Source organism: Herpailurus yagouaroundi, unplaced genomic scaffold (assembly GCF_014898765.1).
Source record: "Herpailurus yagouaroundi ecotype Mexico unplaced genomic scaffold, PumYag 190, whole genome shotgun sequence".
NCBI classification, from domain to species: Eukaryota; Metazoa; Chordata; class Mammalia; order Carnivora; family Felidae; genus Herpailurus; species Herpailurus yagouaroundi.
Window position 1 is genome coordinate 1,964,054 of NW_024412421.1, and position 13,356 is coordinate 1,977,409.

The window sequence follows — 13,356 nt, forward strand, 5'->3', positions numbered from 1 at the left end:
CTTTAAAGAGCTGTGATCTAATTAAAAGTCAATGGTTAGAAAAATAACTAATATAACAAAAAAAATGTTTTTATTCAAGTGAAAACGCTAAGAAACCTCTTCAAGACTTGAGGGATTTCAGGTCACATGTATATTCTCAGTTATTTCTAACAACCATTGATACAGTGTTTTGGAAGACCTGATCATGTGTCTTTAATTCAGAGCTTTCAAAAAATGCTTTTCCTATTAGTGGCAACTTAGAGAGTCATTGATCTTTGGAGTTGGAAGGGCCCTTCTCTCTGAGTGATCAGAGTTGAGATGGCTTTTCACAGGTTATGAAACAGAGAGGCAAACCAAGGAATTAAACCAAAGACACTTGGTAATGAATCTGGAATATCAGATATTAGTACAGAAAACCTTGGATCTTGAATGCTTTCCACCTGTAGAAGTGACAGCTGTGCTTTTTCTTGGAAAACTCTTAAGGCACTTAAGAGTCAAAAAGTTCTTAATTTTTTAAATTAAATTAAATTTTGTATTGAGAGAATTAATATAAAACATTAATTTCAGGTGTGTGACATAAGGATTAGATATTTGTACATGTTACAAAATGATCACCACATTAAAGTCATTAACATCCATCAACACACATAGTTACACTTTTTTTTTCTTGTGGTGGGAACTTTTTAAGATCTATTCCCTTAGTAATACTCAAATATACAATACAGTGTTATTAATTAGAGTCACCGTGCTGTATATCACATTCCCATATTTATTTCATAACTGAGAGTTTATACCTTTTGACCACACCGTTTTCTTCTTAATTATTGAACTTTTGAAGGAAGTATCCACTTATCAAACAATGTGAAAGCCCTGCCTTTAACCCTTAGTGTACTTTGGTGTAAGAGATAACATGGATGTTAGCTTTTATTTTGATGGGAAATTATTAGGTGGAATAAGCTTTTAGCTTTCATTATGATTATCATCTTTCTACTTCTTTTCTTTTTTTTGATATCAGACTAGCTTTATTATTCAAGAAAAAACCCATTATTTAAATATTCACTCTGAAACTATTTTCAAAACTTATTTTCCTTTGCGAAAGAATATCTAAGAAGAAAATATGATAAAATGGCCCAGTTTATTTACTGATCAGTTTAAAATAAAGGCTAATTTGTAACATTAGAAGCATAACTCATATAACCCTAAATATAAGAATTATATATTTCATCATAGTTTCAATATATATTCCATAAAAATATAGTGACAATATGTAGAAAAATTATTAGAAATATTTAAATAAATCATACTTTATACTCAGGAAATGTCATAGACATTGTTAGCAACAGTGTTGTGATTCCTGAGTCTAAGTCTCAGCTCTGCTCTTCTGAAACCCTGAAAATTAACACTCAGGCTCATCTTTCCCTGTAGTTTGAAATTTCCTTCAACAGTATGTGAGTAGGATTTTCGGTAGAGAAAAGAAGCCTGGCTTGTGGGAGGGGCTACTGGAGGTTCCTGTTGGGTCAGTATATAAAAGTTGGCACCTGGGTGGTTCAGTTGGTGAAGGATCAGACTCTTGATTTTGGCTCAGGTCATGATCTTATGGGCTGACAGTGGGGAGCCTGCTTAGGATTCTTTCTCTCCCTCTCTCTTTGCCCCTTCCCTGTTAGTACTTTCTCTTTCCCTCTCAAAATAAATAAATAAACATTTAAAAAAAAGTTAGGGGCTTCTGGGTGGCTCAGTCAGTTAAGTGTCCAACTCTTAATCTTGGCTCAGGTCATGATCTCTTGGTTTGTGAAACTGAATCCCTGCTTGGGATTCTCTCTCTCTGTGCTCCTCTGCTTGTTCTCACTCTGTCTTTCTGTCTCTCAAAATAAATAAGTAAACTTTAAATTAAAAACATATTTTAAAAACGTTGGCTATTTACACACCCATGCCACCCACAGCCATGGTGCAGAGGGGTAATGCCCACCAGCAAATATCCTTTCTGTAAGAATGCCACTAGCCAGGATCTGCCACAAAACTAGAGGACAGTCTGATGCTGAACTAGGGAAGAATGTGGTGTGATTAGAGTGGTGTGGTTTTGTTTTCAGAAGAATAGAAAAGATATCATGTATAGTAGATATATTGACCAGTTTCACTGTTTAATTCTTTGCTGCTAGATGAGGGCAGCAAGCCCATTAACTCAGGTTCAAAGAAGTGATTAATGGGGAAAAGAAAGGCTCAGACAATCCTTCAAATCATTTCACTTTGAATTGAGACTAAAGAGATCATCAGTGTCTTATGGTCATTGATATCACCCTTGGTACCATCCCAGAAATGTTTGTTGTGGTCATGGAGCCTTGAGAACACGTCTCAGTACAGCTCTTACCCACCACTAAAGCTCAAGTCCCCATGACAGTAGTCAGGTTGACTAAAATTCTAGTGTATTATTTACTAGGACACAATTGCAGAAACTCAATTTGGGGATTAAAGTTTAACTATCTGTCTTAAAATATGTCCTTCAGCTGAAGTTGGGATGTTATGGCAGAGATGTAATGATTTCAGGAAATGGAAGGTGAAAATAAAATATCCAAAGCTAATCAGATATTTTGCAGTGACATATGCATAATAAACATCCTTTCAGATTTGTGTCTTTAGTTGGAGAAATCAAGATATTGACAGATGCACTGAGGCCAGACTCTAAAAGGTGATGACTAGAGAGATTGCTCATATTATGAGAAGTGTTGAAAGTAATGGAGACATATGTAGCTTCCTTTGAAGTTTATGGTCCTAAAATTAACATGTCTGATAATTTAAAGTAGGTGATAATTAATTCCATATGTATGTTCTCCTTGATGGCTTTTTTATAAAGTTGTTTCTGAATAGGAATAGCAGCCCATGGCCTTGGATGAATTTTATTCTCCTGTAAATCTGGGTTATATATCTAAAGCATGTTATATTTTTTAAGAAGTTAGCTAAACAGTATAGTTAACCAGCCCTTGATCTCAGTGTTTAAATATGGTAACATTATGAGATTATTTTTCCTTTTGTGCATATTTCTTAGAGGCTGGCAGAGGAAGAGACCTCAACCAATACTTTGAAATTAGATAAATAAGCCATTTATTTGTGCCCATAAAATAGAAGTTTCCTCTTTATATTAATCAAAGAGGGACAGGAATTTCCAGATTTGTCATTTCACTTTATTACTTAAAAAGATTGCCCTACTTAGACTGCATCTTTTAAAAATTCAGTTCAAGGCAGACTGATTTGGCATACAACTAACTTTATTAATTATCAGCCTAAGGGTAAACTGTAAGTCCTATTTTCTATACTCACAGATTCCCAAATCACATGCCCATTTATTTCTCTGTTTTGTTCTAACCACCCTACTAGCTTCCTTTTCCCCAAAATTCATATCCTAGTTTACCTTCTCCATTAAGTGTCCCAGGCTCCCTATTGTTTTTCTCCTGTTGACTTAAGTTTATTGTCATTAGTATTCTTTCATCTAAGCCAATCATTTGGTATATAGTTTTGTACTGCCATGTGCAGTCTTTTTATCTTGCTTAATATTCATCTTATTTAGGAACATGTCACCTGGGTCAGTTACTTGAGAGAAGAGATCAAGTTCTCTCTTGTTTATTTTCCTCAAAGGAGAGAGTACTTACTCTGACAATGGCAGCTACTGCATCAAGCTTTGTGAGCTCAGTTTTGTGGGTGGAAATGAGAAGCTGAGACTTTAAAATCATAGAAAGGACAGTTTAGCATTAATCTCATTGTTGAGAGTCAGCTTTACTCATTCATTTTTTATTTATTAATTTATCAGAGTTAAGAGAGATTTAATAAATGATACCATGAATGAAAAATGATTCTATTTTTAGAGATAATATTCACGTATGAACAGGTTAACAGGAAAAATATACATATAGTGAATCTGATATTTTGATGTAGAGTGTAGTAGTACTAGATTTTGAGTCCATCTAGGTGATTGATTCGAAATATTTCAGTTTCAGGGTGAATACATCTTAGAGGCTGGTGTAAATTTGGATGAGATTTAGAGGGTAATATTAAAGTAACATGAAAGTTATAGAGTTCTCTTCTTCCTTTCCCCATGTATTTTTCTGAGTATTGTCTTATTATGGAAGCAGTCTCTGTATACCAATTTCATTCCCTTCATTTTCTTTTTTTAACACTCATTATTGATTTAATACCTTTTTAAATTTCCCCCTTTGCTTCTTGGTTTTTTTTTTTTTCCAGTAGATTCATGCTAATCAGGATACAAATAAGGTCCACACCTTGTATTTTGTTATGTCTTTTAATTTTATGTCACAAAATGTGATTTGTCTTTGTAAATGTTCCATGCACACATGAGAAAAAATGGGTATTTTGCTGTTGTTTGGTAGAATGTCCTGTCTATTAGGTCAAGATAGTTGAATGTTTTGTTTAATATCTACTGTTTTTTCACAGAATTTCTTTCTATTTGTTCTATCAATTACTAAGAGATTGTTATTAAATTCTCTAACTTACAATTGTGGATTTGTCTATTTCTCCTTTCAGGTCTATCAGTTTTTATCATTTATTTGGATGCTCTGTTTTTTTGGTACATAAAAATTTAGTATTGATTCATCTTCTTGATAAATTGACCCTATTATCATTATGAAAATATTTAGCTCCCCAATAAAATAAAAAAAGCCATATTTGCTTATGACGATTCTCTTGAATATGAAAAGTGCTAATAGGAAATTAAAAAAAATTTTTTAATGTTTTATTTATTTTTTAATTAATTAATTTATTTTTTTAGATGTTTTTATTTATTTCTGAGACAGAGAGAAACAGAGCGTGAGCAGGGGAGGGGCAGAGAGAGAGGGAGACACAGAATCTGAAGCAGGCTCCAGGCTCCGAGCTGTCAGCACAGAGCCCGATGTGGGGCTCGAGCTCAGGAACCGTGAGATCATGACCTGAGCCAAAGTCAGATGCTCAACTGACTGAGCCACCCAGGCGCCCCAATGTTTTATTTATTTTTAAGACAGAGAGAGACAGAGCATGAGTGGGGATGGGGCAGAGAGAGAGAGGGAGACACAGAATCTGAAGCAGGCTCCAGGTTCCAAGCTGTCAGCACAGAGCCCCATGTAGGGCTCGAGCTCACGAACTGTGAGATCATGACCTGAGCTGAAGTCGGATGCTCAACAGACTGAGCCACCCGGACACCCCAGTAATTTATTTTTAACTTGGTTATTAAACCAATTGCCATTTTTTGGTTACCTATTTTTTCTGTTAAAGTTTTTGGTTCTTACTTGAAAGATACATTTTAATGTGGGAAATTGTGTAACTCATGTTAAGACATGAGCTTTTACGTCAAACACCTGATTTTTGAACCCTTCCTCTGTTAAACTAGGAGTCAGCATCCTCTTCATTAAAAGGAACATAATAATATCTACATATTGGGATTAAGTGAGGTAATCCATGTGAAGAACAGTGCTTGACATTATGAATATTAGCTAGCATTATGTGGCATTATTATTATTAGAGATGCTCCTATCCTTTATACTGTAATCAAATAGTTTTTTATGTCTCTAATTATAGATTATATCTAACTTTGTTTAGTTAGATCATATAATCAATGTTCTTTTTAGGACTGTATAATTCAGATTTCATGAATTCTGATTAGTTCTTGCTTTATTCCTTACCAAAAATGCTAGCTAAACAATTTTTATCTTTATTAAAATAAATATCCTTAATTGATTAGTTATCTTGTAATCACTATGTTTTGATTTATAAGAAAACTAAGGAGAAATATGGAAAATGTAAAAATAATGTTTATTTTTATATAAAATTGATATGTTTATTGCAAAAAATTTGGGAAATACTGAAAATATTAAAACAAAATTAAATCTTCTGTAAGGTCACTCTAAAATGCAACAAATGTTAGAATTTTTGTGAAATTTCTTGCAGTCAAAATGTCTATCATTCTAAAAGTTCTTTTTTCTTGATTTAGGAATGTGTTTTTCTCTCTTGTTCCAGGGATGTTCTTGGTCGGTTATATTTGTGGATCTTGATGCTCACAATCGCAATAGGCAAACTTTGTGTTCACTGTTACCCAGAGAATCAAGATCTCATGTGAGATATTATTATTTTTTCTAAACGTTTATTTATTTATTTTGAGGGGGGAGGGGCAGAGAGGGAAAGAGAGAGAATCCCGAGTAGGCTCCATGCTCAGTGAGGAGCTTGATGCATGGCTTGATCTCATGATTGTGAGATCATGACCTGAGCTGATATCAGGAGTTGGTTGCTTAACCAACTGAGTCACCCAAGCGCCGTAAGGTATTGTCATAATAAATTAACATGAACTACCATTTATGATTGCTTCCCCCAAGAAAATGCTTAAAATGTTAGAGGTTGCGAGAGGAAGTGAGGAGATTAAATGTTGCCCCTCACTCTGCTGTCCTGTGGAAGTTTAGTTTAGGAAGTGAACAGAGCTGTGGACAAAGCTATTTTGTCCTTGAGTCTTTGTAGAACTATAGAAAACTAGACCTATTTTGGAGGGGGAGGAGGAGAGGGTAGCAACATTATACCCAAATGAATTTTTTGGTCATAGAATATTAGAAAAATGTTTTTCATGATTTATATTTCTTTTGAATAAAATTACCTGCTTTGTTTCTTTTCAATCATGTGATTCATCTTTAAACTTTTATATGCCTGTAGTACCTGATTATAGATTTTTCTAGGGTTTTTTTGGCTCTGTTCTTAGAAAACCTCCCAAATAAAATAATGTAATTATATAAAAAGAACTATTTCATAGAAGTAATATAAGATTATGATAAAAAAAAAAGAACCCACAAATAAAAATATATAATGTGACCTCCACTCATTTTACCACTTAGTTATACTTTTAGGGTGACAACATTTGGGTCTGTATGTTTGCACATAGTTTTATGTACATATGTAATATTTTTATTTTATAAAACTGGAAGAATATTATTTATAATGCTTGATAACCTAGTTCTATGAATGGGCATATTTCCACATCTATAAACATTTCTACAATATAAATTTTAATGACTGCTAATTTACTCAGCTAATTGTGGGACATTCAGATTGTTTTCTGTTTTCACCATTATAAACCAATGTTATGACAGACTAAGTTATAATTACTAATTATCGGTGTTAAATTTTTACACACTTCCTTAGAGTTTGAGTCCAGTCAAATCTTGAAAATACTCCTTATTAATGGATAAATTTTTATCTTTATTTATCTTTATCCTTATTAATGGATAAATTATCTGTAAGGTTTGCTAATTCATGTCCTCATTGTCAGTTATGTAACCTGATTGACTTTTTCATCTCCCTGATTCTCACTGGGCTGTGTTGATCATATCATTGCAGGCACTTACATTACCTTCTTTTTCCTGTTGCCCCCAGAACACAGATGCTGCCCTACTACCTTGCATCAGTTATCCTGCATTTGCCCTGGATGATGAAGCTTTGTTTAGCCAGACACTTGATAAAATAGTTAGAAAATTAAAAGGAAAATATGGATTTAAGCGTTTCTCGAGAGATGGTTATAGAACATCATTGGAAGATCCCAACCGACGCTACTACAAACCAGCTGAAATTAAGGTATCAAAAAATATTTCATACCATAACAGAGTGGTCAAAAGCACTGATTCAGGAAACAGGCTTCTTAGGTTTGAATTCTGGCTCTGCCACTTACTAGCTATCTGGCCTTGGGCAAGTTAATCAACCTCTGTGTGTTTAATACTTTTCATTGGTAAAATAATCATACTATTATTGAAGTTCTTATGAGGATTAAATGAGTTAACGTATATCTAAAAGTGCTTCAAATGGTTCTTGACACAGAGTAAGCACTCAGTAAGTGTTAGCCTTATTAGTAGTAAGGCCCATTTGCTAATATTGAGCCATGTTGATTCACTGGATGAATAATTTTTCTAACTGCACTTTCAGTACTTTGCCTGCCTGCTCCATATTGTTTGCCTTATATAATAGGAAATATCTATTTGTGATTCAGCTTTCAGTCTTTTAAACAAATGCTCTTTTTTTCTGTTTCACTTAGACATTTCCCTTTGAAATATAGTCTTCTTAATATTTAGTTTTAAAGCAGTTATTTCAAGTGCACACACATACCACTTTATCTAGGTTTACTGTAGCTATTTTTAAGCTGTCCAGAAAATTGTAACACCCCAAAGAAAGGGTAAGCATCCATCCACATTGCTAAAGACTTCCCTTTAGTGGTATATGTGCTGCCGAAGGGAGCACTTCCCTTTGGTGGTGTAGACTGAAAACTATTTTTGTAAGCATGGTCCTAACTTTGAAGATAGGTAAGGAAGATCCCATGGATCTGTATATAGAAAATGTCTTGGCAACATTGTACCTTGTAATTTGTTAGGCAATTAAGTGCCACTCTTTAATATTTAATACATAGTTTTGCTGGACAACTAGACAGGCTATTTATCATTTTACTTAATTTCACAATTATCATCTAGAAGCAGTAGGAGCCATTTTATTGTGTACATATTTGAAACTTTATAGCAGTCTACTAGGTTGGGTCACAAGATCCATTTATCTCTTAAGCACTTTCAGATATCTCTTCTCTATTTAATAACATTTCTGAGCTGATTTACAGCACTTACATTTGAATTGGACTTGCTGTAACTACTACCCTGAATATTGTCAAATTTGGGTCAGTAGAGCAGAGTTTCCTTATTTCTGTACCTGCTGCTGAGCACCACCACGGAAAGCCACAGCACCGTGGACAGATGCCACCCCAGATTCAGAACACCCATCTTGGTTCAGTCCTCATCATTGATTTCACTCCTTGTCAGTACTGCTGTGTGACTCTGCTAGGAACTCCCCTTACAAGCTTTTCCAGCTTTTTTTTTTTCTATTTGTGTTCAAGTTCTCAAACTTTACTTCTTACTCCATAGCCTTTCATTTCTTTTTTTCTCTGTTTTTTCATTTTTAAAAAAATTTTTTTAAATTTGTTTATTTTTGAGAGAGAGAGAGAGAGAGAGAGACAGAATGCGAGCGGGGGAAGGGCAGAGAGAGGGAGACACAGAATCCAAAACAGACTCTAGGCTTTGAGCTGTCACCACAGAGCCTGACGCAAGGCTCAAACTCACCCACCGCAAGATCATGACCTGAGCCAAAGTCAGGCGCTTAACCGACTGAGCCACCTGTTTTTTTAATGCCTATTTATTTTTGAGACACACACACACACACACACACACACACACACACACACACACACACTGTGATGGGGGAGGGGCAGAGAGAGTGGGAGACACAGAATCCAAAGCAGGCTCCAGGCTCTACGGGGGTCAGCACAGAGCCCTACATGGGGCTCAAACCAACCAGCAGGGAGATCATGACCTTTGCCAAAGTCAGACGCTCAACTGACTACCACCCAGGCACCCCATAGCCTTTCATTTCTGTTTGACATCCTCTATTCCATCTGTCCTTCATCCATACCTACCTTCATCTCTCTTGTCTCACAGAAGGTGCTGTCTGTTCTTTATCCTACGGCTAACCCTCCACATGTACACCTTAACCTGTTCTCTTTTACTTCCTTGGGTCTCTTACTCTGTCATTTGTTTTCTTCTCTGTTAGAAGGATGTCTGTCTCTATCTTTTTCTTTTTATCCTCCTCATCTTCCTCACTTTCCCTTTCCTTCGTCTTGCTTTCCCCCCAACTCCAATCAGCTTCTTTTCCTCAGCATAAACACAGTGATGTTCATAATTAGAAGAAAAAAAAACCAAAAAACCTTACTCCTCTCTGCCTCCAATCCTCTCTGTCTCTTTGTAGCCACAGTTTTGAAATGCATAGTCTATTCTTGGTGTGTCTCCTTGTTTGCCTCCTATTCACTCCTTCATGTTACACTCCAGCTCTTCGTCAGCATTTACCAGTAGCTGTGTTGGTTTCAGTTATTTTAGGTCACTCGTGGTAGTGGATGATTTTCACTGAACCTCTCCTTGACATTTGAAAGCTTTAATGGAGACCTCTTTCTTGGAACTTTCTTCATTTCCTATGATCCTATTCTCTTCCTAATTCTCTTTTGTCATTCTCTTTCTTAGTTCCTTTTCAGATTCTTCTTCTGCCGCCTCCTAAACATTGCTCTTCTCCTGAGTTCCATCGTTACTTAGTCCTATTCTCTTTTCACGCAATCATAGCTTCAGCGATCACTCTTAACTCCAGATCTCTATCCCTAACCTATACTTCTCCCTCTTAGTGCCCTACTGTGTATCCAACTGCCTCCTTCTGGATATCCTTAATTACTTTACTTGCCAGGCCCTTTCTAATCTGGCTAGCCTGGTCCCCCCCACCTCTTGGGTATTAGCTTTCATGATTTCTTTCTTGTTTGTTCCAGAAATACTGACTTGCTGGTAGTCTAACAAACTTTGTCTTCTTATACATCTGTAGTTTGTAGTATTGTTTTCTCTGCATGGAGTTCCCTTAGTTCATCTCCCCAGAGAAATCTATCAAGCATTAATTGAAGCATCTCCTTTCTTATAAACCCTTCCAACCCTAGGCATATTCAGGTGTTTCATTTCCTGTGTTCCTGATGTAACATGTGTAGACATCTCATATGATACTACAGTTGTTTATTGACATGCCTGACTCCCCACTAGGCTGTGAGCCCTTGAGGGCAAGTTCCCTCTTTTTTGGCCTTCATAGCCCCCTTTCTAGTTGGTGCCAGGCATTACAAAGGACTTAGTAAATATTTATTGAATGAATGATTAGTATGTGATGTATTAAATGAATGTGGTTTTGAATAATAAGAGTTCTAAGAATTCTTTTTAAAAGAACAATGAAGCTACTTATATCAGTCCAGTTTTGTTATTACTATATAAATCATCTATGTATTCTCTAACTACAATTGTTCAATATATATAATTAATATATTTGTTCTAATTACCATCATTGTTATAATTGTTCTAATTAATTTTAATGAAATTTTTAATATTTTGTCTTCTGTTTTAGCTCTTTGATGGCATTGAATGTGAATTTCCCATATTTTTCCTTTACATGATGATTGATGGTAAGTGCGCTTTTTTCCTGAAATTTAAGATATAGAATATAAGTGGTTTAAAGAAAAGCAGATGAAATATGACCCTTTCAGCTAGTAAAATAGACTATACCTCAGTGATGTTAACTGCTCTGCATTTTTATATGCTATTCTTCTGCTTTCTGAGTGAATATTAAATCATTTAAAGAACTAAAAAATATACTTTGGAGTTATTAAGAAATGATACAAATACATTTTCCTATTTGCAAAGAAAAATTTTATATGAATAGTAATAATGAATATTATAATCTGTGACATTGTGAATATCTATAACATACTTAAAAATAGACAAATTTCAATTAAAATTCAATTTTCACTTCTAAATGCTAACATGACCTTCTAAAATCAATTTCCTGGAATACTGTGATACATATTTGCATTACCTTTTTTCAATTTTATTTTTATCATTTACATACAAAATTACCAAAATAATCATAACTGGAATTTTTTTTAAGGTAAAATTTCTATGGTGCTTATCCTCAGATGGTATTGGATTAATATTTTACATTTTAGGAGTTTTTAGAGGCAATCCCAAACAAGTAAAGGAATATCAGGATCTTTTGACTCCAGTACTTCATCAGACCACAGAAGGTATAGTTGGATTGTTTTTTAAGAAATTCTTCCTGCTGATATTTCCTTAATGTTCCTTTGTAATGCATTAAATGATGCCATTTTAAATAAAGCTATTTATATTAAAGTGAAAAAATGAATGGAGCCTTGAATGAATTATAAAGAATAATCTATTCATTGGTTATTATAAGTTTGTCTTTATAAAAGGAGTTCATTGGGCAAGACAGGGACGGGGAGTAAATTTAGGTGGTTATGGCCATAATCGTTGCAAAATAGTTTGCCAGATGGGCAGTGGTTCTTATTCTGATTACCTACTATGAAAACTCCTTCACTCTGTGTAGTGTGACAATAATATAGAGTGACCGATTTTTGTCCAGATCATCAGAAATGCTGTGTTCAGGTAAATGCTACCCCTTCCAGAGGGCTACCTTAAGAGGCTCTGCCCTAGCCTAAAGGTACTACCATTTCCAAAAACCTTCAGCCTCCTCTTTGGAGTTGTTTCTTTGATCTTTAGCATGTTATTTTAAATGTCTGCCTTGTGCTAATGCCTCATCCTTTGAGGATAGATTTAATATTTTAGAAATGGCTTAAAGACTCCTAGGAGTCTTTAGTTGGTTTTAGTTAAACACCAGTAGGGCCCATAGTCAGTATGACTAAAAAACTAATTCTCAAAGAATTCCAAAGAAGAAGCTCCAAATACTTCGGGGTTTGGAAGTATTAATAAAATAAGAATATGTACTAAATAAATAAATAAATAAATAAATAAATAAATAAATAAAATATATGTGAACAGCTTTGAAAACATATTTATCTGAAAATTTAAAAAATTATGTGTGGGTAAAAAGTGAGTGGTCTTATGGACATGGTGTACAAACTTGCAATTATAGCATTGGGCCCGTTCTTACCTCACACGAAGTTTGTGATATTCTTTACGGTTTTCCACAAGTACCTTAGAACAAAAACTTCACAGTATGTGCTCACCTTTGAAAATTCTTGTAATGTTAAAATAGTGAAATATTTGTGGATAAACATTGAATTCCAAATAAATATTAAATTTTAAAACCAGTTACTTATATCTTTATGCTACAAATAGTAATTTGTCCAATGTGAGATATAATGTAATGCATGTTATAATGAATATACTATTTGAAATCCCTTGAATCAGATTGTTAGTATTCAGTGGTACATTATTGACGCATTGAGGTGGTAGTTCAGTGTACAGCAGTTAAGTCTTTATCATGTTCAGAGAGTGATTTTCAAACTATTCTTTGTGTATCATAGACCTTTTTACTGGTTTTAGATACAAATATAACTATTGATGGATGTATGAAGGAAGCAAATTTTAGAGAAATGTGTACAATTTTATTAGGAAAATTAAGTGTACTGTGGGCTGATAGTGCAAAGTCTTCTGTAGCATTGTATTAGAATGTTATTGTTATTTTTTTTTCCTTTTATGTCATCCACAAAGATTTTAGTCTTTGAATAATAAATTTTAGTTTCTATCAAGGAATGTTTTTAAATGGGTCGGTCAAGGAGAGAATGGATTTTTTTTTCCCTTCAATGATATTGAATGGTAGATAATGGACTTAATGTTTAAAATGGGGATTCCTTTGCTTTAAGCAATGGCTCAGGGTTATAATTCTTCATTTGGGATTACACAGTATCTCATTTGTAATGCTTCTACAGACTAATCCTATTAAAGATAGCTTCTATTATGGCTCTAAATGTTTGCCTACTGTATTTTTATCAATTCA

At 34.4% G+C, this 13,356-nt stretch overlaps 1 protein-coding gene across 6 annotated transcripts in view; it reads left to right on the forward strand.

Moving 5' to 3' along the window:
- Positions 1–13,356, forward strand: part of PHKB (phosphorylase kinase regulatory subunit beta) — a 267,004-nt gene that overhangs the window by 151,599 nt on the left and 102,049 nt on the right. For all 6 annotated transcript variants that reach the window (XM_040497929.1, XM_040497930.1, XM_040497932.1 and 3 more), the window contains 4 exons: positions 5,974–6,069; positions 7,372–7,569; positions 10,948–11,005; positions 11,546–11,623. In XM_040497929.1, coding sequence (XP_040353863.1) covers positions 5,974–6,069; positions 7,372–7,569; positions 10,948–11,005; positions 11,546–11,623 — 430 coding nt within the window. The remainder of the gene's footprint in view (positions 1–5,973; positions 6,070–7,371; positions 7,570–10,947; positions 11,006–11,545; positions 11,624–13,356) is intronic.